Genomic DNA, 24,399 nt, shown 5'->3' with positions numbered 1-24,399 from the left:
AATCTTTACATGTCCTAGTAGTGGCACACACCCAAATTAGTTTTTTACTACTACTCTCGTTGGATGACATAGGGAATTCCCTTATACACTTTGAAGTGGTAATTCCTGATCAGAAGGGACTAGCTTTTTCATGTTTCATATCTTTGGAATTGTAATAATAAACCCTCCTTACTGGTAAAGTTGGATTTAAAATTACTGTTTTAGAAAGCCCACTTTTAGAAAGTGGACATTTCTCTGCACTTACTGCTGTGTGCGCCTCAAAGGCTGTCTCCAATACATGACACCAACATAAACCAACAGAGAGTCTACAGACACAAACAGAGTACCCAACTACAATTACACAATATTACAGAGAACTATCTTATGAATGAGTTCCCATCAGTACACCATCGAGACCGCCCTTCATCATCTGGGATCTCTCTAGACAATAGTGCCTGCTGCTGTTAGAGGTGAAAAAACCTGCACTGGCCTGATGACACGCCATGTACCAGGAAAAACCACAGCAGTTGTATTTGATGTGAAAAGGGCGTGTCTGGAGGAATACTGAATAGCAGTGCAGTGAAAAGGTGTGGGTGAAAAAGAAAAGATAAGAAAAGGAGTTCTAAAATTAGGTAGTGTTCAGGGACAACAAATTTAATAACCACCGTCACACTCCTAAATCAATAAAAACAGTGCAAATAAATGGCATAACAAATAACCACTTAATAGTTGTATAAGGTCGACATGTTTCTGCAGTCTAAAAGAGTCTCGAGATCTCGTGCTGCTTCCTCAGGACCAAATAATGCTACTGCTACATAAAAATTAAATAAACCATATCACCTGAATAGTGTAGGTAACCATCTTCCCATCCTAGATATAAGAAGAACACGTGTAAATATTCAAAATGTAACTGAGTACTGTGTGAGGTATATACATAGCATGCAATTTACGCATACAATGACGTATAGAACCAGTCACAAGAACTTATTGACCGGCACTGGGACTGTCTAAATCAGTCACCACTCAAACAATTGAGTATCTTAAAGAAGGTTCACTCACCCACTCGATGGGAAGGAAAAGCCCCACCTCACCTGGCGCGAGCTCAGGTAGATGGATGCACCGCACTATAAAGAAGATAACATAAATACTCATTATTGTAAATAACACCTGCTAGTATTCCCGGGCAAACCAGCTCAGGCGTGCGCCACCTCTAGCACCAGACAACACAACCCAAACAGTCAACGATCTGGCTGATTACATCTCAGTGTTAACACGAGTGTGTTCAAAAGGGCTGTAAAAATCCACAACTTTCCCTTTCAGATTAAAGCATTTTGTTAATATATGCACAGGTGGCTTTGTGATTATACTCATCTCTGATGCTGCACCTTACAACTATAGCCATATTCCCCATAAGTCTGAGGGCCGAGATGCTAAAATATATAGACACATGTGAGGGCTACAAGCGCTCCTATCTGTCCACAGCCGTTCCTGTGAACCATCGGCGAGAGTGCGCTACCAAGTTCAATCACTCTCACTGCACACCCAGTTCGCCTGATTCATTTTCTCAAATGACAAGTGCCAACCAATAAAAGGAATCAAGGCTGGACAGCTCACCTGTCCGTCGGTACACCGGTCGTCCCTCTGAGCTCTATCTGGGGGAGGAACCGACTCGGTGTACCGGGAGGTCTAAAAGTAAACAGACTGCTTCCGCGTGAGGCTGGGGGCGTGTGCAGGCGTCCGCCTGCCGCGATGACATCACTCACAGCGTAATGCGTGCTGTGTCTGCATGGGAAATGTAGTTCAACACCCGTTCTAGAGCATAATACAAAGTTCGAATCCCGGCCGGGATCCCTGTTACAACAGAGTGTGACAGTATTAGTAAATTGTAATTCTGTAGTCATGCTGGCCCAATAATCAGCGCTAATATTGTAAAAACGCAAACTGCCATCCTTATGTTAATAAATACTAATACTATGGTCAGCTTAGCCCAATCATGAGCGCTGATGTTATCAACGAGTGACGACGCAATCTTCCATGGCCAGTCATGTTAGCCCATCGATCAGCATCAATGTCATGAAAACACAGTCTGCCAATAACAACATAACTAAATTGTTAATTTCTGATAATGTGGTCATATTAGCCCAAATTGAACGGTGATATTGTAAAGGAGTGAGTCTGCCAACCTTGGTTAGAGGAGGAGGGCATGTAATCCCCACTGCGAATGCACCCCATCAACCCCCGGCTGAGCTTATCAGGAACGCACCGCTACGATTTTAGAGGGTATGCAAGTGAGCACAATGAGTCTAGGGGCAAGGAGAGAAGCAACTAAGCTACTGTCACACCTTGGATTTCAAGGTACTGGATGCTAGGTGTACTCCAGGTAGGGATGCCACGTACCGTTTGTTGAAGAGTAATTTGGAGAAATGCTCAAACATATGTGTCAGATGACGCATGCACTCAGGCTCACTACTCCTTTAGTGCAGGAGCATACTCCAAACTAGGCCAACTAGGTTCATAAAGATGTGTTGATCCAGCTCTAAGGTATGTGAAAGGATGCCTCATGTCTATAACGACATCCACGGAATATCATCGTTTAATCCACATACATCACTACGAAGCCTATAAACCCATTTCTGTTCACACTTAAAGAGGAATTTAGAGGTGTCAGTAACAGAGGGAGGTATCCATGGTTGATCCAAAACAGTCCACGAGATGTCAGTGGGCTGGTGACCAACTTGTAAAAAGTGGTTTGTCAATTTCGTTGCTTGCTTGCCACAACGGATTGAACTCTTATGCTCAGAAATTCTGGTTTTAATTTTTCTGGTGGTCATCCCCACATAGTTCAGCTTGCAGGGGCATGTTATTAAGTAAATTAGATTCGCGCTATTGCAATTGGTGAACCTCCTCAATTGCCAAGGTCTGTCGGTACCAATGTCAATGGTAAGCGTTTTCTTGGTTTGTGGACAAGCCGCGCAGCTACCACAAGGGTGGTGTCCATTAACTGCTGGTAAGTCCCATAGGGTGCCAACCGGTCGGGGAATTGCAGTTTTAGGTCTGGTATGAACCAGCTGGTCTCTCAAATTACGGCCTCTCTTGAAGGCAAACAGGGGGGGAGGTATTGTGTCCGTCCCGGTATTTAGGATCTTCCAATGCTTGGACACGATGTTTTTGATTTTATTGGACAGGGTACTGTATGTATTCACACAGGTGATCCTCTCCTGTTGTACTTTCTCGGGTGGTATTTCTAACAGGCTCTCCCTGTTGTTATTCGCTGCCCGTTTCCTTGCCCGACTGATGAGATGTTTAGGATATTTCTTTTCCCGTAGATGGACTTCAAGTGTATGGGAGTGTTCACGAAAAGCTACCCTGGTCGAACAATTCCTCTGGATGCGGAGAAATTGCCCAAAGGGCAAGGAAACGGGCAGCGAATAACAACAGGGAGAGCCTGTTAGAAATACCACCCGAGAAAGTACAACAGGAGAGGATCACCTGTGTGAATACATACAGTACCCTGTCCAATAAAATCAAAAACATCGTGTCCAAGCATTGGAAGATCCTAAATACCGGGACGGACACAATACCTCCCCCCCTGTTTGCCTTCAAGAGAGGCCGTAATTTGAGAGACCAGCTGGTTCATACCAGACCTAAAACTGCAATTCCCCGACCGGTTGGCACCCTATGGGACTTACCAGCAGTTAATGGACACCACCCTTGTGGTAGCTGCGCGGCTTGTCCACAAACCAAGAAAACGCTTACCATTGACATTGGTACCGACAGACCTTGGCAATTGAGGAGGTTCACCAATTGCAATAGCGCGAATCTAATTTACTTAATAACATGCCCCTGCAAGCTGAACTATGTGGGGATGACCACCAGAAAAATTAAAACCAGAATTTCTGAGCATAAGAGTTCAATCCGTTGTGGCAAGCAAGCAACGAAATTGACAAACCACTTTTTACAAGTTGGTCACCAGCCCACTGACATCTCGTGGACTGTTTTGGATCAACCATGGATACCTCCCTCTGTTACTGACACCTCTAAATTCCTCTTTAAGTGTGAACAGAAATGGGTTTATAGGCTTCGTAGTGATGTATGTGGATTAAACGATGATATTCCGTGGATGTCGTTATAGACATGAGGCATCCTTTCACATACCTTAGAGCTGGATCAACACATCTTTATGAACCTAGTTGGCCTAGTTTGGAGTATGCTCCTGCACTAAAGGAGTAGTGAGCCTGAGTGCATGCGTCATCTGACACATATGTTTGAGCATTTCTCCAAATTACTCTTCAACAAACGGTACGTGGCATCCCTACCTGGAGTACACCTAGCATCCAGTACCTTGAAATCCAAGGTGTGACAGTAGCTTAGTTGCTTCTCTCCTTGCCCCTAGACTCATTGTGCTCACTTGCATACCCTCTAAAATCGTAGCGGTGCGTTCCTGATAAGCTCAGCCGGGGGTTGATGGGGTGCATTCGCAGTGGGGATTACATGCCCTCCTCCTCTAACCAAGGTTGGCAGACTCACTCCTTTACAATATCACCGTTCAATTTGGGCTAATATGACCACATTATCAGAAATTAACAATTTAGTTATGTTGTTATTGGCAGACTGTGTTTTCATGACATTGATGCTGATCGATGGGCTAACATGACTGGCCATGGAAGATTGCGTCGTCACTCGTTGATAACATCAGCGCTCATGATTGGGCTAAGCTGACCATAGTATTAGTATTTATTAACATAAGGATGGCAGTTTGCGTTTTTACAATATTAGCGCTGATTATTGGGCCAGCATGACTACAGAATTACAATTTACTAATACTGTCACACTCTGTTGTAACAGGGATCCCGGCCGGGATTCGAACTTTGTATTATGCTCTAGAACGGGTGTTGAACTACATTTCCCATGCAGACACAGCACGCATTACGCTGTGAGTGATGTCATCGCGGCAGGCGGACGCCTGCACACGCCCCCAGCCTCACGCGGAAGCAGTCTGTTTACTTTTAGACCTCCCGGTACACCGAGTCGGTTCCTCCCCCAGATAGAGCTCAGAGGGACGACCGGTGTACCGACGGACAGGTGAGCTGTCCAGCCTTGATTCCTTTTATTGGTTGGCACTTGTCATTTGAGAAAATGAATCAGGCGAACTGGGTGTGCAGTGAGAGTGATTGAACTTGGTAGCGCACTCTCGCCGATGGTTCACAGGAACGGCTGTGGACAGATAGGAGCGCTTGTAGCCCTCACATGTGTCTATATATTTTAGCATCTCGGCCCTCAGACTTATGGGGAATATGGCTATAGTTGTAAGGTGCAGCATCAGAGATGAGTATAATCACAAAGCCACCTGTGCATATATTAACAAAATGCTTTAATCTGAAAGGGAAAGTTGTGGATTTTTACAGCCCTTTTGAACACACTCGTGTTAACACTGAGATGTAATCAGCCAGATCGTTGACTGTTTGGGTTGTGTTGTCTGGTGCTAGAGGTGGCGCACGCCTGAGCTGGTTTGCCCGGGAATACTAGCAGGTGTTATTTACAATAATGAGTATTTATGTTATCTTCTTTATAGTGTGGTGCATCCATCTACCTGAGCTCGCGCCAGGTGAGGTGGGGCTTTTCCTTCCCATCGAGTGGGTGAGTGAACCTTCTTTAAGATACTCAATTGTTTGAGTGGTGACTGATTTAGACAGTCCCAGTGCCGGTCAATAAGTTCTTGTGACTGGTTCTATACGTCATTGTATGCGTAAATTGCATGCTATGTATATACCTCACACAGTACTCAGTTACATTTTGAATATTTACACGTGTTCTTCTTATATCTAGGATGGGAAGATGGTTACCTACACTATTCAGGTGATATGGTTTATTTAATTTTTATGTAGCAGTAGCATTATTTGGTCCTGAGGAAGCAGCACGAGATCTCGAGACTCTTTTAGACTGCAGAAACATGTCGACCTTATACAACTATTAAGTGGTTATTTGTTATGCCATTTATTTGCACTGTTTTTATTGATTTAGGAGTGTGACGGTGGTTATTAAATTTGTTGTCCCTGAACACTACCTAATTTTAGAACTCCTTTTCTTATCTTTTCTTTTTCACCCACACCTTTTCACTGCACTGCTATTCAGTATTCCTCCAGACACGCCCTTTTCACATCAAATACAACTGCTGTGGTTTTTCCTGGTACATGGCGTGTCATCAGGCCAGTGCAGGTTTTTTCACCTCTAACAGCAGCAGGCACTATTGTCTAAAGAGATCCCAGATGATGAGGGGCGGTCTCGATGGTGTACTGATGGGAACTCGTTCATAAGATAGTTCTCTGTAATATTGTGTAATTGTAGTTGGGTACTCTGTTTGTGTCTGTAGACTCTCTGTTGGTTTATGTTGGTGTCATGTATTGGAGACAGCCTTTGAGGCGCACACAGCAGTAAGTGCAGAGAAATGTCCACTTTCTAAAAGTGGGCTTTCTAAAACAGTAATTTTAAATCCAACTTTACCAGTAAGGAGGGTTTATTATTACAATTCCAAAGATATGAAACATGAAAAAGCTAGTCCCTTCTGATCAGGAATTACCACTTCAAAGTGTATAAGGGAATTCCCTATGTCATCCAACGAGAGTAGTAGTAAAAAACTAATTTGGGTGTGTGCCACTACTAGGACATGTAAAGATTAAACAAACATATCCTACCTTTTACTTACATAGCACCCTGCCCTAGGGCTACCTCGAGCCTACCTTAGGGGTGACTTCTATGTAGCAAAAGGCATATTTAAGGCTTGGCAAGTGGTTTTAAATGCCAAGTCGAAGTGGCAGTCAACTGCACACACAGGCACAGCAATGGCAGGCTTGAGACAGGTTAGAAAGCCAACTTCTGTGGGTGGTACAATTAGTGCAGCATGCCCACTAGTAACATTTTACTTACAGGTCCTGGGTATATGGTATACCACTTTACATGGATGTACAGGTAAATTAAATGTAGCAGTCATGTATACACCAATTGCACATGTTTTTAGGGAATAAGCACATGCACTGTAGCACTAGTCAGCAGTACTAAGGTGCTCAGAGTCCTCAGGCCAACAAAAATAATTCACCAAAAAGAGGAGGAGGAAGGCAGAAAGCTTGGGGTGACCCTTCAGAAAATGCCATTTTTCAACAAGAGGCCTTAGTTATCAGGTCAAGCTGTGGTTGTGTGTCTTGTCACCTGCACCTTCATGCGACATTATGAAGCCCATTTGCTGGTATCCAGTACAGAAGAAAAAGTGTCAGCCACTGTAAGGAATTCAATCCAGAAAAACAAACTCCTCGCATGTTACAACATTCACACGTCTTTAGCACCATCCGACTGATCACCTGTGAATTGCCAAAACAGTGTGGACAGCTCAATTATGCCCTTCAAGTGCTCCCCACTATACACCCTACAATCCAGTTAAGTAACCCCATGCCGCCACTCATCAAACAACAGCTTGTGCCCTCTTCTGGTCACTTGCCTGAGGCCACGGTTCTGACGTAGATCTGCAGCGGCCTCTTCCGTGTTGCCTTTTCCAGGGCTAGATGCACGGCTCTGGCTCCTCCTTTACAGCAGTTGTTGGCTGAGACTATTTCCTCCAGTCTGTTGCCGCCTCTTGGCTTGACAGAAATGGGTTTATAGGCTTCGTAGTGATGTATGTGGATTAAACGATGATATTCCGTGGATGTCGTTATAGACATGAGGCATCCTTTCACATACCTTAGAGCTGGATCAACACATCTTTATGAACCTAGTTGGCCTAGTTTGGAGTATGCTCCTGCACTAAAGGAGTAGTGAGCCTGAGTGCATGCGTCATCTGACACATATGTTTGAGCATTTCTCCAAATTACTCTTCAACAAACGGTACGTGGCATCCCTACCTGGAGTACACCTAGCATCCAGTACCTTGAAATCCAAGGTGTGACAGTAGCTTAGTTGCTTCTCTCCTTGCCCCTAGACTCATTGTGCTCACTTGCATACCCTCTAAAATCGTAGCGGTGCGTTCCTGATAAGCTCAGCCGGGGGTTGATGGGGTGCATTCGCAGTGGGGATTACATGCCCTCCTCCTCTAACCAAGGTTGGCAGACTCACTCCTTTACAATATCACCGTTCAATTTGGGCTAATATGACCATATTATCAGAAATTAACAATTTAGTTATGTTGTTATTGGCAGACTGTGTTTTCATGACATTGATGCTGATCGATGGGCTAACATGACTGGCCATGGAAGATTGCGTCGTCACTCGTTGATAACATCAGCGCTCATGATTGGGCTAAGCTGACCATAGTATTAGTATTTATTAACATAAGGATGGCAGTTTGCGTTTTTACAATATTAGCGCTGATTATTGGGCCAGCATGACTACAGAATTACAATTTACTAATACTGTCACACTCTGTTGTAACAGGGATCCCGGCCGGGATTCGAACTTTGTATTATGCTCTAGAACGGGTGTTGAACTACATTTCCCATGCAGACACAGCACGCATTACGCTGTGAGTGATGTCATCGCGGCAGGCGGACGCCTGCACACGCCCCCAGCCTCACGCGGAAGCAGTCTGTTTACTTTTAGACCTCCCGGTACACCGAGTCGGTTCCTCCCCCAGATAGAGCTCAGAGGGACGACCGGTGTACCGACGGACAGGTGAGCTGTCCAGCCTTGATTCCTTTTATTGGTTGGCACTTGTCATTTGAGAAAATGAATCAGGCGAACTGGGTGTGCAGTGAGAGTGATTGAACTTGGTAGCGCACTCTCGCCGATGGTTCACAGGAACGGCTGTGGACAGATAGGAGCGCTTGTAGCCCTCACATGTGTCTATATATTTTAGCATCTCGGCCCTCAGACTTATGGGGAATATGGCTATAGTTGTAAGGTGCAGCATCAGAGATGAGTATAATCACAAAGCCACCTGTGCATATATTAACAAAATGCTTTAATCTGAAAGGGAAAGTTGTGGATTTTTACAGCCCTTTTGAACACACTCGTGTTAACACTGAGATGTAATCAGCCAGATCGTTGACTGTTTGGGTTGTGTTGTCTGGTGCTAGAGGTGGCGCACGCCTGAGCTGGTTTGCCCGGGAATACTAGCAGGTGTTATTTACAATAATGAGTATTTATGTTATCTTCTTTATAGTGCGGTGCATCCATCTACCTGAGCTCGCGCCAGGTGAAGTGGGGCTTTTCCTTCCCATCGAGTGGGTGAGTGAACCTTCTTTAAGATACTCAATTGTTTGAGTGGTGACTGATTTAGACAGTCCCAGTGCCGGTCAATAAGTTCTTGTGACTGGTTCTATACGTCATTGTATGCGTAAATTGCATGCTATGTATATACCTCACACAGTACTCAGTTACATTTTGAATATTTACACGTGTTCTTCTTATATCTAGGATGGGAAGATGGTTACCTACACTATTCAGGTGATATGGTTTATTTAATTTTTATGTAGCAGTAGCATTATTTGGTCCTGAGGAAGCAGCACGAGATCTCGAGACTCTTTTAGACTGCAGAAACATGTCGACCTTATACAACTATTAAGTGGTTATTTGTTATGCCATTTATTTGCACTGTTTTTATTGATTTAGGAGTGTGACGGTGGTTATTAAATTTGTTGTCCCTGAACACTACCTAATTTTAGAACTCCTTTTCTTATCTTTTCTTTTTCACCCACACCTTTTCACTGCACTGCTATTCAGTATTCCTCCAGACACGCCCTTTTCACATCAAATACAACTGCTGTGGTTTTTCCTGGTACATGGCGTGTCATCAGGCCAGTGCAGGTTTTTTCACCTCTAACAGCAGCAGGCACTATTGTCTAAAGAGATCCCAGATGATGAAGGGCGGTCTCGATGGTGTACTGATGGGAACTCATTCATAAGATAGTTCTCTGTAATATTGTGTAATTGTAGTTGGGTACTCTGTTTGTGTCTGTAGACTCTCTGTTGGTTTATGTTGGTGTCATTTCTGTTCAGGGGATCCAACATTTAGAGTCTTTAAATAACCCCTGGGACCTCCATTTGTGTATAGTTGTCTCCAATACATGTCTAGGGTGGGTGACAGCTACACCTTGTGTATTCCTTCTAGACAGCCACAACACTTGAAGAATAGGTGTATCTGAGTACCCATCTACATACATCTGCCTTCTACTGGCTTTGCCAGAGCAGGATGGTAGAGACGGAAGGGATAACACTTCACTTAAATAGGCTGTGTCCTGTCACCACACAAAGTACTGATTACTCCCCACAGATAACCTGGCAGACAGGACTATGTTGAAAGGGATACTTGTACACTTCAGAGAACCTCTTTGAAATCACCCCCATATCAAAGACACTTTTGGGTACAAGTACTGGGTCTCTGAATCCCTAAAATCAGACACTAATGGACTTGTAACTGAAGCTCTGCCAGAAGAACTCCTGTGCAGCTTAAAGGACTCAATTAGAATGATGATTTGGAAGGCCTACTTTTCTGTTTATTGCCCTGCTGCTCTCTGACTCTGCTGAAGGAGAGCTGGACTCTGCCTTCACTCCAAGTGATCTCCAAGGGCTTGTTGGCTTGCATCCTGTTGCTTGAGACTCAGGGATATCAAAGTCTCTACTTCTGCTCCTGTGCGTGACTCACTGGAAGGGGTCCAGATACCTCCCACGCAGATTTAGACGCATCCTGCACCTGCGGGACTCCATATATCTTGTAGTTTGAGACCAGGAAAGGTACTTTGTTCACCAAGGCCTGTTTGGGTCCTGTAGCTGGCTGGCATTCCATTGCAGTAGGCCTGAACCTTGACTTTGCCCCGGTCCAGCACAACCCAAAGTAACCTTTATAGCACTACTTGCTTCTAAGCGCTTTACTGCATTTATTCCTCTACATTTCAATATCTCAACTTCTATGCATTGGATGTCAGTTTGGTCTTGTTTTGTTTATAATATAATAATCTATTTCTTTAAACCTGTGTGGAATCTTTTTGTGGTGTATTCATTGTGTTACTGTGTGAGTGTGTTGCACAAATACTTCACGCATTGGCTATTTAGATAAGCATGACTGCTCTGTGCCAAGCTATCAGAGAGTTTTAGTGTGTATTTAGCTTACCCGGACTAGAGTGGTGGTTCCTGCCTGGCCTAGGTGCACACCTCAGCCAACCAGGAATCAACTTTCTAATACCTCCTTTTGATTACCCTCCCGAGAGTGATACTGGATTATCCAGGAGAAGCCAGAATAGGAGGAGGACCTGAGGAGGGTCCTACCAGAAACAAGAGAACCCTTAGAGAAGACTTCGGTGTGCTGGCTGCATATTTTGACTTATATCCACTAAATACTGATATATATATATATATGTATATATATATATATACTATATATATATAGTATATATATATATATATATATATATATATATATATATATATATATATATATATCCCGAGCTCCGTGGTTCAAAACCCCCAGAAGAAGCACTCGCAGCAGGTTAACTCCGTTTGAAAGTTTATTGCGCAAAATAAACAAACGCGTTTCAGCTATTGCCTTCGTCAGTGTCAGCTGGCGGCAGCAAAGCGGAAGCAAATTAAAGCAGCGTCCATTGAAACAAACAATGGACTGCAAACTCAAATATGTGGGCGCCATCTTACAGTGGTAAATAACCCAACAATTTTATACAACAAATAATGCAATGTTAGAGTGGTCAATATAATACTCGTAATCAAAGCGGCTCAACTTCAATAGAGAGAGCAATTATTTATACAATATTTACAATGTTATACACAATTAAGCCCTGGATGGGCTAGTCCATCTTGTATATACACAATCCTTTCGGTGTATATCGACCTCATCCTGATTGCAATCGATCAATACAGGTTCTCAAAATGGAAGGGACATATCTAGGCTGAATAATACATATAGCCTAGAATTATTATAATCAACAGAAATACTGTGTACCAATGATGACATGCATCCTCGTACCTATTCTTACTAAACACTACGTGTCAATACTAGCCCCTACTCCAAAAGAAATTCCAAGTTAATTCCTAAAACAAACAAACAATTCTTAGGGAAGACACAGTCCAATTCGGATCCATCATAACAGATACTGCAACTCAAAGGTGTGATAGGAGTTCTTCTCCTGCATTAAGGCCCCCAGGTGATTTTGTCTGAAGATCCACAATATATCTAGACTCAAGTCGCCTTAATTTCATTTTCAGATCCCCGCCCCTTATGTTTTGTGGGACACAATCTAGGCTGAAAAAACTGAGAAGATATATATATATATATTCACTGAAAAAACCATAGGTTTCAGGCCTTATATAGTTAGGAATTAGCATTTAAAAAACCTTTGATGTCCCTGATCATGTCATGAATGATCTAATATGTGACATCATCAGCAGTGGATTGCGGGTGCGCGAAATATAGTTAGTAAAACTAACTATATAGGAGCAATTTCATTGGTTTTGTATGAGTAAAATGTCCAGCTAACTATAACACCACTAAAACTTATAGTTTTTTGAGTGAATTTCAAAGGTTTTTTAAAAACGAATTCCTAACTATATAACTCCTGAAACCTATGGTTTTTTCAGTGAATTTCAAAGGTTTTTTTAAATGCTAATTCCTAACTATATAAGGCCTGAAACCTATGGTTTTTTCAGTGAATTTCAAAGGATTTTTAAATGCTGATTCCTAACTATATAAGGCCTGAAACCTATGGTTTTTTCAGTGAATTTCAAAGGTTTTTTAAATGCTAATTCCTAACTATATAAGGCCTGAAACCTATGGTTTTTTCAGTGAATTTCAAAGGTTTTTTAAATGCGAATTCCTAACTATATAAGGCCTGAAACCTATGGTTTTTTCAGTGTTTTTAAAAAAAAAATTGATTGGTTAACTGGCTTATTAAGTGTATCTTAGTGAATACATATATTAGCGAGTAATGTTTAAATATTTAAATATATGCATGAGTGATGTAATATGTGATGTCATCAGCAGTGCATTGCAGACGTGCAAGTTATAGTGAGTCCAACTAACTATAACGTGGGAATTTCAATGGTTTTATGCGAGTAAAATTTCCAGCTAACTATAACTGGTGTGAAACCTAAGGTTTTTTCAGTGAATTTCAAAGGTTTTTTAAATGCTAATTCCTAACTATAACTGGTGTGTAACCTATGGTTTTTTCAGTGAATATATATATATATATATATAACATTTCTATGGCAAAATGAAACCCCTCATTTTGTTCCTTTTCAAATTAAATGTATTAAGTGTTACCACTTTATTCCAATCAAGATGACTTCAGGTGTGCCATACTTTTGTCATAAGTAAGACTGTTAGCGTTCTAGTTGTTCTTTAGAACACTCTGGGACATTCTGTCATTGGGCTATAGTTGGGCTACATCTGTCTGATATTTGGGCTACATTTGGGCTCTTTTGTCTCTGGTGGCCATCTTGGGAGACTGCATATCAGAATTTTTTTTAATGAAATATAAGAGGATTTGAGAAGTCACTCAAAATGTGCCCTAATTTTTCTTTCTTCAGCACTAATCATAATTTCTATGGCAAAATGAACCCCCCTCATTTTGTTCCTTTGCAAATTAAATGTTTTAAGTGTTAACACTTTATTCCAATCAAGATGACTTCAGGTGTGCCATACTTTTGTCATAAGTAAGACTGTTAGCGCTCTAGTTGTTCTTTAGAACACTCTGGGACATTCTGTCATTGGGCTATAGTTGGGCTACATCTGGCTGATATTTGGGCTACATTTGTTTTTTTTTGTCTCTGGTGGCCATCTTTGGGCTACATTGGGCTACATTGGGCTACATTTGGGCTCTAACATATATATAGCCCAATGTAGCCCAATATATATTTTTTCAAAGTTAATTTTCGTAAAAACCACTGGAGCACATATCTTGAGACATAGCAAAGGCACATCGGGCTACCAGTCCCTACAATTTTGCCAAGTTTGGTGGAAAACCATTCAGCCGTTCGGGCTAAAAGTGAGTCCAACCGCCCTATGGAAATTAACATGGGGAAAACATGTTTTGGGACCCCCTTTTATCTTAGCCCCCGCTTGACGAATCCCCCCCAAACTTTCAGGGAAGGAGCGGAGCGGCGCGAGGCAAAGTTAAGGACAATTTCAGGAAGATTCCTCAACCGGCGCCAAAGTTATTCCCAATAGAATGTTGCGATTTCCCTATGGAAAACAATCCTAACTATATATACCTACTGGCTATCGCCAGTAGGTAATATATATATATATATTTCACCACACCGTTTGAGTCACCTCTGGCATGCTGTTACAGCTTCCAATATTCCCCTCCTGCTTAATGGATTAGTCCACACTCGTACGCACCCTCAAACATTGATACTATGTAATGACAGCTCCACGTTCTCCTCCCACCACGTTTGGTGGTCTTTTACTGACTAATTTGACTAGTTGATATGTTTCAACATGAAATGGAATGTCCAGCATCATGTTACCACTGTCACTTAGGGCCCTTTAACATGTTCCGTGCTGCATTCTTCATCCCCATGAATGATCACAAACGTGACTCAAAAAGAACATTAACAATTGCCACAACAGAGAGATGTTTTATGTATCTTTCCATTTCCGCTACACCAGGTTTCTATGAATAAAATGTAGACTTCAGATGTCCTCCGGGGTCCTCGTCTACATATATACAGCTGCATAATTTAATAAAATGTAAATATTAAACCGATTTCCTTTAACATTTAATGAATACCTACATGACTTTTTAAGGTCCTTTTTAAATGTTTTATGTCTGTGTAGGAGACGTCGGAATTTTAAAATAGATTGTAGTATTCCTTAGATTAAGTTAAACTTTTAAGGTAGGACCTCTTCCTCGTAACATGGATAAGTCCTAGTTTCAGCCCATTTTGAGGCATTTTTCCCATCAATGAAGGGTGTGGTGGAGGGAGGGGTGGGAGATAAGATACATCTATTCTGCAATGTCTATTCTGCAATGGAAAAAAAGATTACTTTTTAAACATGGAGGTCATAATGGTTTAAAAAAGGTATCATAAAACCAGGAAGTACAACACGTGACGACACAGGAGATCTATGTTTAATTGGGTCAGACTTACTTATTACTTCTGTTGTCTGGTTATCCTATCCTACCACCACACTCAGCACTATCTGTAATATATACCGCTGCAGGGGGCATTCTTGGTCATTGAAAGGATAACTGATGTACCAGGAGGTGCACTTTAAAACAGCTGTTAATTCGGCAATGAAGCAGGCGCTATTTCTGTTTCTGCCAATATGGTTAAATTCAGAATGACGCTGATGACTGAAGAGAACAACCTTGGAAGTTCTAAAGGGAGAGGCCAGACCTCGAACCCAGAAAATCAGGACACTGAAATTATTATATTACCTGGAGTCTGAGAAATCGAGGTCTTGCGTAATTTGGAAGGTGCTCGATGACATGTTTGTACAGCTTTTGTCCGTCAAATTCTTTTTCCTCGTGTAGTCTAATTGTTGCCATTCCTATCCTTCCTTCGTGCTCTGTAAATATTAAAGTTCACACTTGTTAATAGAATATCACACAGAATTCATATGCATATATTTAGAATATATGTTATTTGGTCTAAAGTTATGCTTTTGTCACACTGGGATACGGTGTACTTACATGAAGAAAGGTACACGGTGCGTGTATGTGAGTGAGTGGGAGTAAGAAAAAAGTGAATGAGACAGTGGCATATATGTACATGAGAGAGAGACAGGAACGTGAGAGAGAGGCATCCATGTGTGAGAACAAGAGACAGCGATCTATGTGTCTATACAAGCGTGTCTATACAAGTATGCTCTCTTACAGAGCTACAAAAAATCTACAACATGTTGTTAGACCTGACATCCTTGCTGTGTGGTTTTCCCCCTAACATTTTGCCATCAAACCTCCTGTTTTGCTGGCTTTGCTTTTTACTAGCCATAGGTCTCTGCACACTTTACCACTGTGCCAAAGTGATTGTGCTGTCTCCTTAAAACATGTTAGATTGCTAACACCCAATTAACATATTTAATTTATGTGTAAATCCCTACTAAATGGGCACTGTTTGTGCCCAAGGCCTGTAAATTAAATGCCACTAGTGAGCATTAGCAAAAGCAACAGTTGATGGACAGAATGCAGAACAATGTCATACATTCCCCCCAGTACAGAGATCTGGGCCTAAATCCATCGTTTTATTGCTCACCAAACCACCCCGGTCAGACATATGCAAATCAGCTTTGACCCTGTGACTCATGGAAACAGTCCAGCCCGAACTGCCAAGCCATGTCTTCCCTGGACCGGACTCAAGCATCCTAGGACCGGTTTCTGGCTTTCAGCCGTCATCAGCCAGGATAGCTTGACTCTAGTGGTGTGGAGAGCAGGGGACTCACGTCTGAGCATACCCGTCCCACTCAGGGTGACAAATACAAATACAGTTGATGGACCGAATGCAGAACAATGTCATACATTCACCCCAGTACTGAGATCTGGGCCTAAACCCATGTTTTTTTTGCTCACCACACCATCCCAAGTCAGACATGGCCATATGCAAATCAGCCTTGACCCTGTGCCTCATGGGAACGGTCCAGCCCAAACTGCCAAGCCATGTCTTCCCTGGACCGGAATGAAACATCCTAGGACCGGTTTCTGGCTATCAGTCGTCATCAGCCAGGATAGCTTGACTCCAGTGGCATGGAGAGCAGGGGACTCACGTCTGAGCATACCCGTCCCATTCGGGATGACAAATGCAAAAACAACAGTTGATGGACAGAATGCAGAACAATGTCATACATCCACCCCAGTACAGAGATCTGGGCCTAAATCCATAGTTTTTTTGCTCACCACACCACCCCAGGTCAGACATGGCCATATGCAAATCAGCTTTGACCCTGTGCCTCATGGGAACAGTCCAGCCCTAACTGCCAAGCCATGTCTTCCCTGGACCGGAATCAAGCATCCTAGAACCGGTTTCTGGCTATCAGCCGTCAATAGCCAGGATAGCTTGACTCCAGTAGCGTGGAGAGCAGGGGACTCACGTCTGAGCATACCCGTCCCACTCAGGGTGACAAACGCAAAAACAACAGTTGATGGACAGAATGCAGAACAATGTCATACATTCACCCCAGTACAGAGATATGGGCCTAAATCCATCGTTTTTTTGCTCACCACACCACCCCAGGTCAGACATGGCCATATGCAAATCAGCCTTGACCCTGTGCCTCATGGGAACAGTCCAGCTCGAACTGCCAAGGTCCAGGGAAGACATGGCTTGGCAGTTTGGTCTGGACTGTTCCCATGAGGCACAGGGTCAAGACTGATTTGCATATGGCCATGTCTGAACTGGGATGGCGTGGTGAGAAAAATAACTATGGATTAAACCCAAGTCTGTGACTGGGGGTGAATGTTTTGCCAATGTGCAACATTCCGTCCATCACCTTGTGTATTTTACTAGTGAGCATGAAGCACTGATTGTGCCACACACTAAGGGGGTCATTAGTATGTCTGGCGGATCGCCACCGCCAGGCCAGCGGTGTCAATCCGCCCGCAAATGTCCCAGGTTCACCCCCACCATAATATAATGGCGGGGGACGGCAGAGGACCGAAAGACCGTCCGCCGCGTTTCCGCCGGTTGGATTCGAGACACAAAAGAGACAAATATGGAAAAGAGACACAATATGGTGGCAGTGCCTTGCAGGCACCGCCATCCATATTACAATGGCTGCGGTTGGATGCCTTTCCATGGCGGAGACTCCTCCATGAAAAGGCATGCAGGAATGCACTGTTCGGGCCCGTTACAGGCCCCTGGGGGGCTGGGGTGTGTGGGGGGCTGCACTTGAGGGGTACCAATGGTACCCCCCTTCATTGACATGCACAAGGTGGCAGGCACACATTGTGCAGGCCAATACACAACATGCACATTTGACATTGTGGCGGTTGCTGCACAAAGCACCGCCCGCCACAATGTTAAATATGCTGGATGCGACCGCATCCTAATGGGCACAGCAGGACCGCCGCACCGTTTACCGTTACTGTGGTGGGCGGACTTTGTCCACTCGCCATAATAATGGACCCCTAAAGGAGCACTTTAAACTTGTCTCAGGCCTTTCATTGCAGTCTGTCTGTGCAATTACGACCTGGCAAAATAAACCATTTGCCAGGCTCAAATCTTCCTTTTTAGTACACATAAGTTACCCCTCAGGTAGGCCATGGACACCCAAAGGGCAGTGTGCAGTGTATTTACAAAGTTGGATATGTAGCTTTTCATGTCCTGGTAGTGTAAAACTATCACATACATGTTCCAATAACTGCAAGACCTACCTCTACCTTAGGATAACATTGGAGTTAGCCTTATCACATTTTATAAGTATAATTTCTAAATAGGAATAGGTAATTCGTTCATGCATGGTGTCTCTGGAATCATAATTTAAAATCCTAACATATGGCTATGTTATATTATGTTAGGAGCATTTATAGAACGCACGGCTATACCGGCAGTAGGGCTTCCCAGCACTAAATATAGCAGTGTGGTAAAGCGAGGAAGCTAGTGATTGGAGAAGAGCTACGTCTTGATAATTTTCCTGAAGGCCCAGTGGTCTTGCAAGCAGCGTACGGCCAGAGGTATTGAGTTCCAAAGGGTTGGAGCAAGTGCCATAAACAAGCACCCCCCCTGCTCCTGACCTGCACACCCAGGGCACACAGGCCAGATACAGGTCCACAGAATGCAAGGCATGTGTTGGAATGTACAAGGAGCACAGCTCGCTCAGAATATGCGGAGCCAGATTGTACAAGATCTTGGGTGTCGTACACAGGGTCTTAAAGTAGGCACTCTGCTTGATAGGTAGCCAGTGGGGTCGGCGAAAAAGGTCTGATGCATGGCAGTGCTTAGGTAGCGCAAAGAGCGTGCATGCAGCCGCGTTCTGTGCCCGCTGTAGTCTTTTAGTCACTGATTTGTTGACGCAAAGTAACAACCCATTGCAGTAATCAAGTCATGCCAGCACAGTGGATTGGATAATGTCTACCGAATAGGTGCGTCAAATAGTCCCATGATTGGCTTCAAGCCATGTAGAAGACTGAAACAGGTGCCGGCCACAGTCTAGGCATGCTCCTCAAAGGAAAGAGCACTGTCCAACAAAACTCCCATGTTCTTAACCACTGGTTTCAGTTGGATGGGGGGTACCAAGGGTGATAGGCCAGCAGTGATTGCCCCATAGATGAGCATCTTAATCCACCAGGAGCGCTTCTGGCTTGGAGGAGTCTAGTTGAAGGTAGTTATCCGCCATCCATTCAGTGATGGCCACAAGGTCATCTTGGAATTTCACCTGATTCTGGTTAGGTCTGATTTTAAGTTGCAGTTCTGAAAATGCCACTTTTAGAAAGTTGGCATTTTCTTGCCTTAGCCATTTGGTGTCTGTCTCTGTGTCACATGACTGGGTATCAGTGACAGTTGAGCTTTGCTTATTCCTCCAAGACAGCCACACACAATGGAGAATGTAGGTGTACGATAGGAGGGAGCAGCTGCTCCAAGCCCCACTTAGACTTAAATAGGCTGTGCCCTGTCTCCACACAAAGGAGCTGCAGACCCCCTGCAGTTAGTCTGGTGCCAGGGCTAGGAAGGCAAGGCACCTGTGGACTTCAAAAGCTTGCCTCTAGAAGCTTCTCCACACTTCAACAGCACAACTGGGTATAAATAATGGACATCAAACACCATCTCTTCAGTATACATCTGGACCTGTGAATAATTCGAGAGGAAGAAGGGCCGCTGTGCTGCTGAACAGACTGCCACTTTGCTAGACTGCTGCTGTGAAGGAGAAGAGAGGCATGTGATGTGCAGCTCGTTTGCCTGCTATTCTGTTGTCTGGGTGAACATAGAACTGGAAAGGCAACTTCAACAATAAACCCATGACACCAGAGTGGTGCCAAGGGCATTCTGATCTGATCTGATCTCAGGAACATAAAAGCTTACCCAACATTCTGCTTCAGACGCTGGACCCAGAAGCAGTGAGTCCCTGACACCCAAGTGGTGCTCCTCAGGTATTGAACCCAAAGTATGGCTAAGGTAGCTAAATTCAAGTTTCTGGGCTCCTGATGATGGCAAAAGGGCCCATTTGCACTGAGACCTTACAGATTGCACCTCAATTCAACACGAAGTTCCAGCAGCCGCCTCTTTGCAGTACATCTAGCGTGGAACCGCCACAGCGAAGCCTCAGCACTACCCGTGACACCGGCGTGCTCTTTATGCTATGCCAACAGCCTCCCACGACAATCTCCATGATATTCGGGCCCCTTAAATCATGAACTAGACTCTTGGCACAAATTCAAGAAGGTAAACTTCAGCGGGCCTTCCCTGGTTTCATTGCGGTTGGCCTGAAAGTGTGACTTTGACCCAGTCCAGTTGGTGCTTTGTGGCACTATTTTCACTCAAATATTTAGAAATTCATAACTTCAATTCTACTGATTGGATTTTTGTCATTTTTGTCTTGTTTTATTTATTAAATGTGAATCTATTTTTCTTACTTGATGTAGGATCCTTTCTTTGAGTTGTTTTTTATTTGTTAGTTATTACAGTTTGAAGTTGAAGTGTTGCACAAATATTTTACGGATTCTACCTAGGTTAAGCCTGACTGCTCTGTGCAAAGCTACCAGAGGGTTAAGCACAAGGTAATATAGGATTGTCTTGTGCCTCACGCTGACAAGGTTTGTGGTTGCTCCTTGACCAGGGCTTATACCTCAGTCAACCAGCAAACCAATTTCTCACACGAGTGCTGTTTTGGTTGGCAGCAAGTAAGAACAGGGAATGCATTTATATGTATATTTTAGACAGGCCTATTCGGTAATCATGCAGTGCCTGATGGGCTGGTGTGAGTGGTAAGTTGTGGACTGGTTTCCTTTGGCTATTTGTGGGCCAGGTGTATGGCATGCTGGGACTAATTTTACTGTTTAATTACCTGATACTGAAATAAACATTGCCTCATGAATGCTCAAATCCATGCAGCATTCCATATCACGTAAAATACTTATGCAGCGTGTCTTTACAAATTTAAAACTGCCCCAATTTTCAAACAAGGCCACTTTTGTAGCTTTCCAATTCACTAACTGGGGACACTTTCATTTTGTTGTCCAAGCCTATTTTCTGTCCTATTCCAACCCTCTTCTTACTAATGCCAAATAGGTAGAGAAAACTATTGCTAAACTGGTGATAAAAGGAAAGTTAATTGCCAATCAGAGAGCCTCACTTGGATTGTATCCTTCCACTCACTGTCTGGCCCTAAGTGTCACCTTCCTGTGTCGTTGGGCATGGTTCCATCACCAACACCAGATGTGATAACATTTAATTGTATTACATCAATGCCTGACTTGCCAGTGCCACCGCAATGACATTATTTAATCCAATTTCTCAATCACTTTTATCTCAGGGCGTTCAAATTGTAAATAGTAATCCACAGTGTAAAGAGTGTTCTTGTGAAACTTTTCTCAATAGTTTACGCTTTCTACACCTCACCTCCTTTAGTTTCCAAACCACCCTGATAGTGACTGGGTGGCATATCTTTATTATTGCGAAATGAGATGCTGTCTTGCCTTCTTGTTTAGCACTGGACAATAATCCCTTGGTTGAGGTGACTCTTAATATGTGGTTTTATATGACACAAGTTGCCTTACATAACTCTATCTCCTATAATCCGATCAGAAAGTCTAGCCTGTCTACTATAATCCTCCATCTCTTTTTTGACACATCTTTCACTTACACCTAGCCTGGATGATGGGGCAGGTTGGCCAGGACACGAGGAAAGTATGTACAAACAATGAGATCAATAATTAACTCTGGAGTGCATCTGTTTTTGGTGCTGTTCAGGGTATTGTAGGAGTCAGGTCACACTTAACATAGAAAGTGTGAAGAGACCCTTTTCCCTGCTTTGTCAATTAGGTTGAGTCTTAATAGTCACCCAAAGTCAAAGCCAGTATTACACATGGGCTTGCAGCATCAGCGGGTAATCTTGTCATGAAAGAAATCAATTGTTTTAAGTGGGTTCATTTTTGGAATTAATTAGTCTTGTAGTACACTACTTGGTGACAAGGAAGTGACTAATGCAGTGCTCCACCAATATGCCAAGTCCAGGACTCTACTTTGGCATTATTTCCTTTCTAGCCATGCCTTTTCCTGGGCTTGAGTCACTAATTACAGTCACTCTTGTCGAATGATTGCAATTCTGGTTCAACATAAAATCATTCCTTCTTTATAAGAGATAGCCTAGCCAGCAATGTTTGAAAGCTTGAAGTGCAGTGGTGTCTACTCATTTTTAGTTCCGTGGGGTGTTTAAAAGCCATCTCCGTCCCTGCATTGAGTCGACGAACGACAGCGCTGAGCAGGGGATGGCGTGAGAAGTAGTTTGTAAGGCTTGCGTCCTCGCTTGGCCTGAGGGTTCCCATAGACAGTATGCAATGACTGCAACTTACTCCACACACAGAAAAATGCAAACGTGCTCACACCTCTAGGCTCAATTCAAAAGTCTTCCTTTTAGTCTGGAGGTTTAGAGTGAGTGTGTAAGTAGGTGTATTGTTCAGTCAGTGTCTGTATGATTGGATGTATAAGTGAGTGACTTGGCGTGTTACTGCTTGTTTCGATGTGTGAATGGGGTTTTTAGTGGTTTTCTGAAAGAGTGAATGTATGTGTGAGTTGTATGAGTGAGTAGCTCTGTTAGTAGCTGTATAGGTGGGTGAGTGACTGTGTGATTGACTGCATGGGTGAGAGTGGTTGTATGAGTGAGCGAGTGGCAATGTATTAGAAGTTGTATGGGTCTGTTAATGGGTATGTGAGTGGTTGTGTGGGTGTGTGAATGGGTGTATAAGAGGTTGTATGTGGGTGTGTGAGTGGTTCTGTGAATGATGTCATCAGTGATGCCACTGACCACATCATGAGTAATGTAATGTAATATGTAAGGTCATAAGCGGTGGCAGAAGTAATAGTTAGGCTCAGATTATAGTTGTACTAAACCATTGAAATTCACCAGTTATACTTAACTGAGCTACCTATAACATCCCTGTAACCTTTGTTTTTTTCAGTGAATTTTTTTTCATTTTATTTCCTAACTGTAACCTTTCAGAGAAAGTGGATGAGTGGCTGAATAGGTTAGTAAGTGGGTGTGTGAGTGGCTGTATGGGTCTGTGACTGGGTGTGTGAGTGGGTGCCTGAGTAGCAGAGTGGGTTTGTGAGTGGTTGCATGGGTCTCTGAGTGGCAGTATGGGTCTGTATAGTGGTTGGAGAAACAGGGCAGGGCTTCCAATGAGCCCTCAGATTTCCAGCTGTATGGGAATCACTGGTGCTAACAGCTGGGGTCTTGGCCCCCAAAGACCCTCAGCATCCAAGGGTACTTCATCCCCCAATGAGTAGTGCACAAGGAGGTGCATTTGCAGAATAGTGGACAAAGGAGGGAGAAAGGGGGTTGGACCTCCGATTAGCTCTCAGCAATCTTGCTGTGTGGGACTTACTGGTGGTTACAGGAGGGGTTCTTCGCCCCCTCAGCATCCAAGGGTACTTCATCCCCCAACAAGTAGTGTACAAGGAGGTGCATTTGCAGATTGGGGGACAAAGGGGGCAGGGCATCTGACAAGCTCTCAGTAATCCAACTGTGTGGGACTTACTTGTGGTAATAGGGGGAGTTCTTGGCCCCCAAGGACCCTCAGCCTCTAGGGAGACTTTATCTCCAAACAAGTAGTGTGGCAGGAGGCACGTTTGCTGAATGGTTGACAAAGGGGGAGGGGCATCTGACAAGCTATCAGTTAGGCTGTCATCATATCCCTCTCAGAGGATTGTGCACTGCCAGTAGTTTCTAAAGCACATCCCTGACTCCAAACGCAGGAGGTACAAAAGTGTGTATACCAGGGGATAAACATGCAGTCACCAGCTTTTACTTTCTATTTTTTTATTAAACAAAAAGAATGCCCCGTAGATGTAGCATTTTTGCAAATTAATAATAAAGTAGTTCTTTAAATGTCAGCACTTAAAGCAACACAGTGCAGACTATGAGGATTGCTGTGGAGCTCAATTATAATTCTGATGGCTCGTCTAGTGCTAGAAGCTGTTGCAGCAAGAAGGAACTGTCTTCATCCAGAAATCTGTGATAACATGAATCCTCCTATAGAGAAGACACCAAGACTACAAAGAGGTGATTCTCCACCAAAAAAGGGTACATCCTCTTAACTGTATGAAGCAAGTGCTTCTTTGTTTAGTGATGCCCTCATTTTGCTTCACATCAACAATGCGTCACCAAAATTGTCAGGAAAAATCTGAGGGGCCTTTTGGTAAGCTGTCCATCATCCTGGCAAAAGGTGGGAAGATGCAAGTGCAAAAAGAACAATTGATGGACAGAATGCAGAACATTGTCATACATTCACCGAAGTACAGAGATCTGGGCCTAAATCCATTGTTTTTTTGCTC

At 43.5% G+C, this 24,399-nt stretch overlaps 1 protein-coding gene across 1 annotated transcript in view; it reads right to left on the bottom strand.

The window, feature by feature from the left end:
• Window positions 1–24,399, bottom strand: part of SLC27A2 (solute carrier family 27 member 2) — a 471,878-nt gene that overhangs the window by 27,076 nt on the left and 420,403 nt on the right. The window contains exon 9 of the mRNA XM_078684751.1: window positions 15,354–15,484. Coding sequence (XP_078540877.1) covers window positions 15,354–15,484 — 131 coding nt within the window. The remainder of the gene's footprint in view (window positions 1–15,353; window positions 15,485–24,399) is intronic.

This window comes from Lissotriton helveticus, chromosome 3_2 (assembly GCF_964261635.1).
Source record: "Lissotriton helveticus chromosome 3_2, aLisHel1.1, whole genome shotgun sequence".
Lineage (NCBI taxonomy): Eukaryota > Metazoa > Chordata > Amphibia > Caudata > Salamandridae > Lissotriton > Lissotriton helveticus.
Note: the sequence above shows the minus strand (reverse complement) of the source record. Positions and strands in the feature narration are given on the sequence as shown.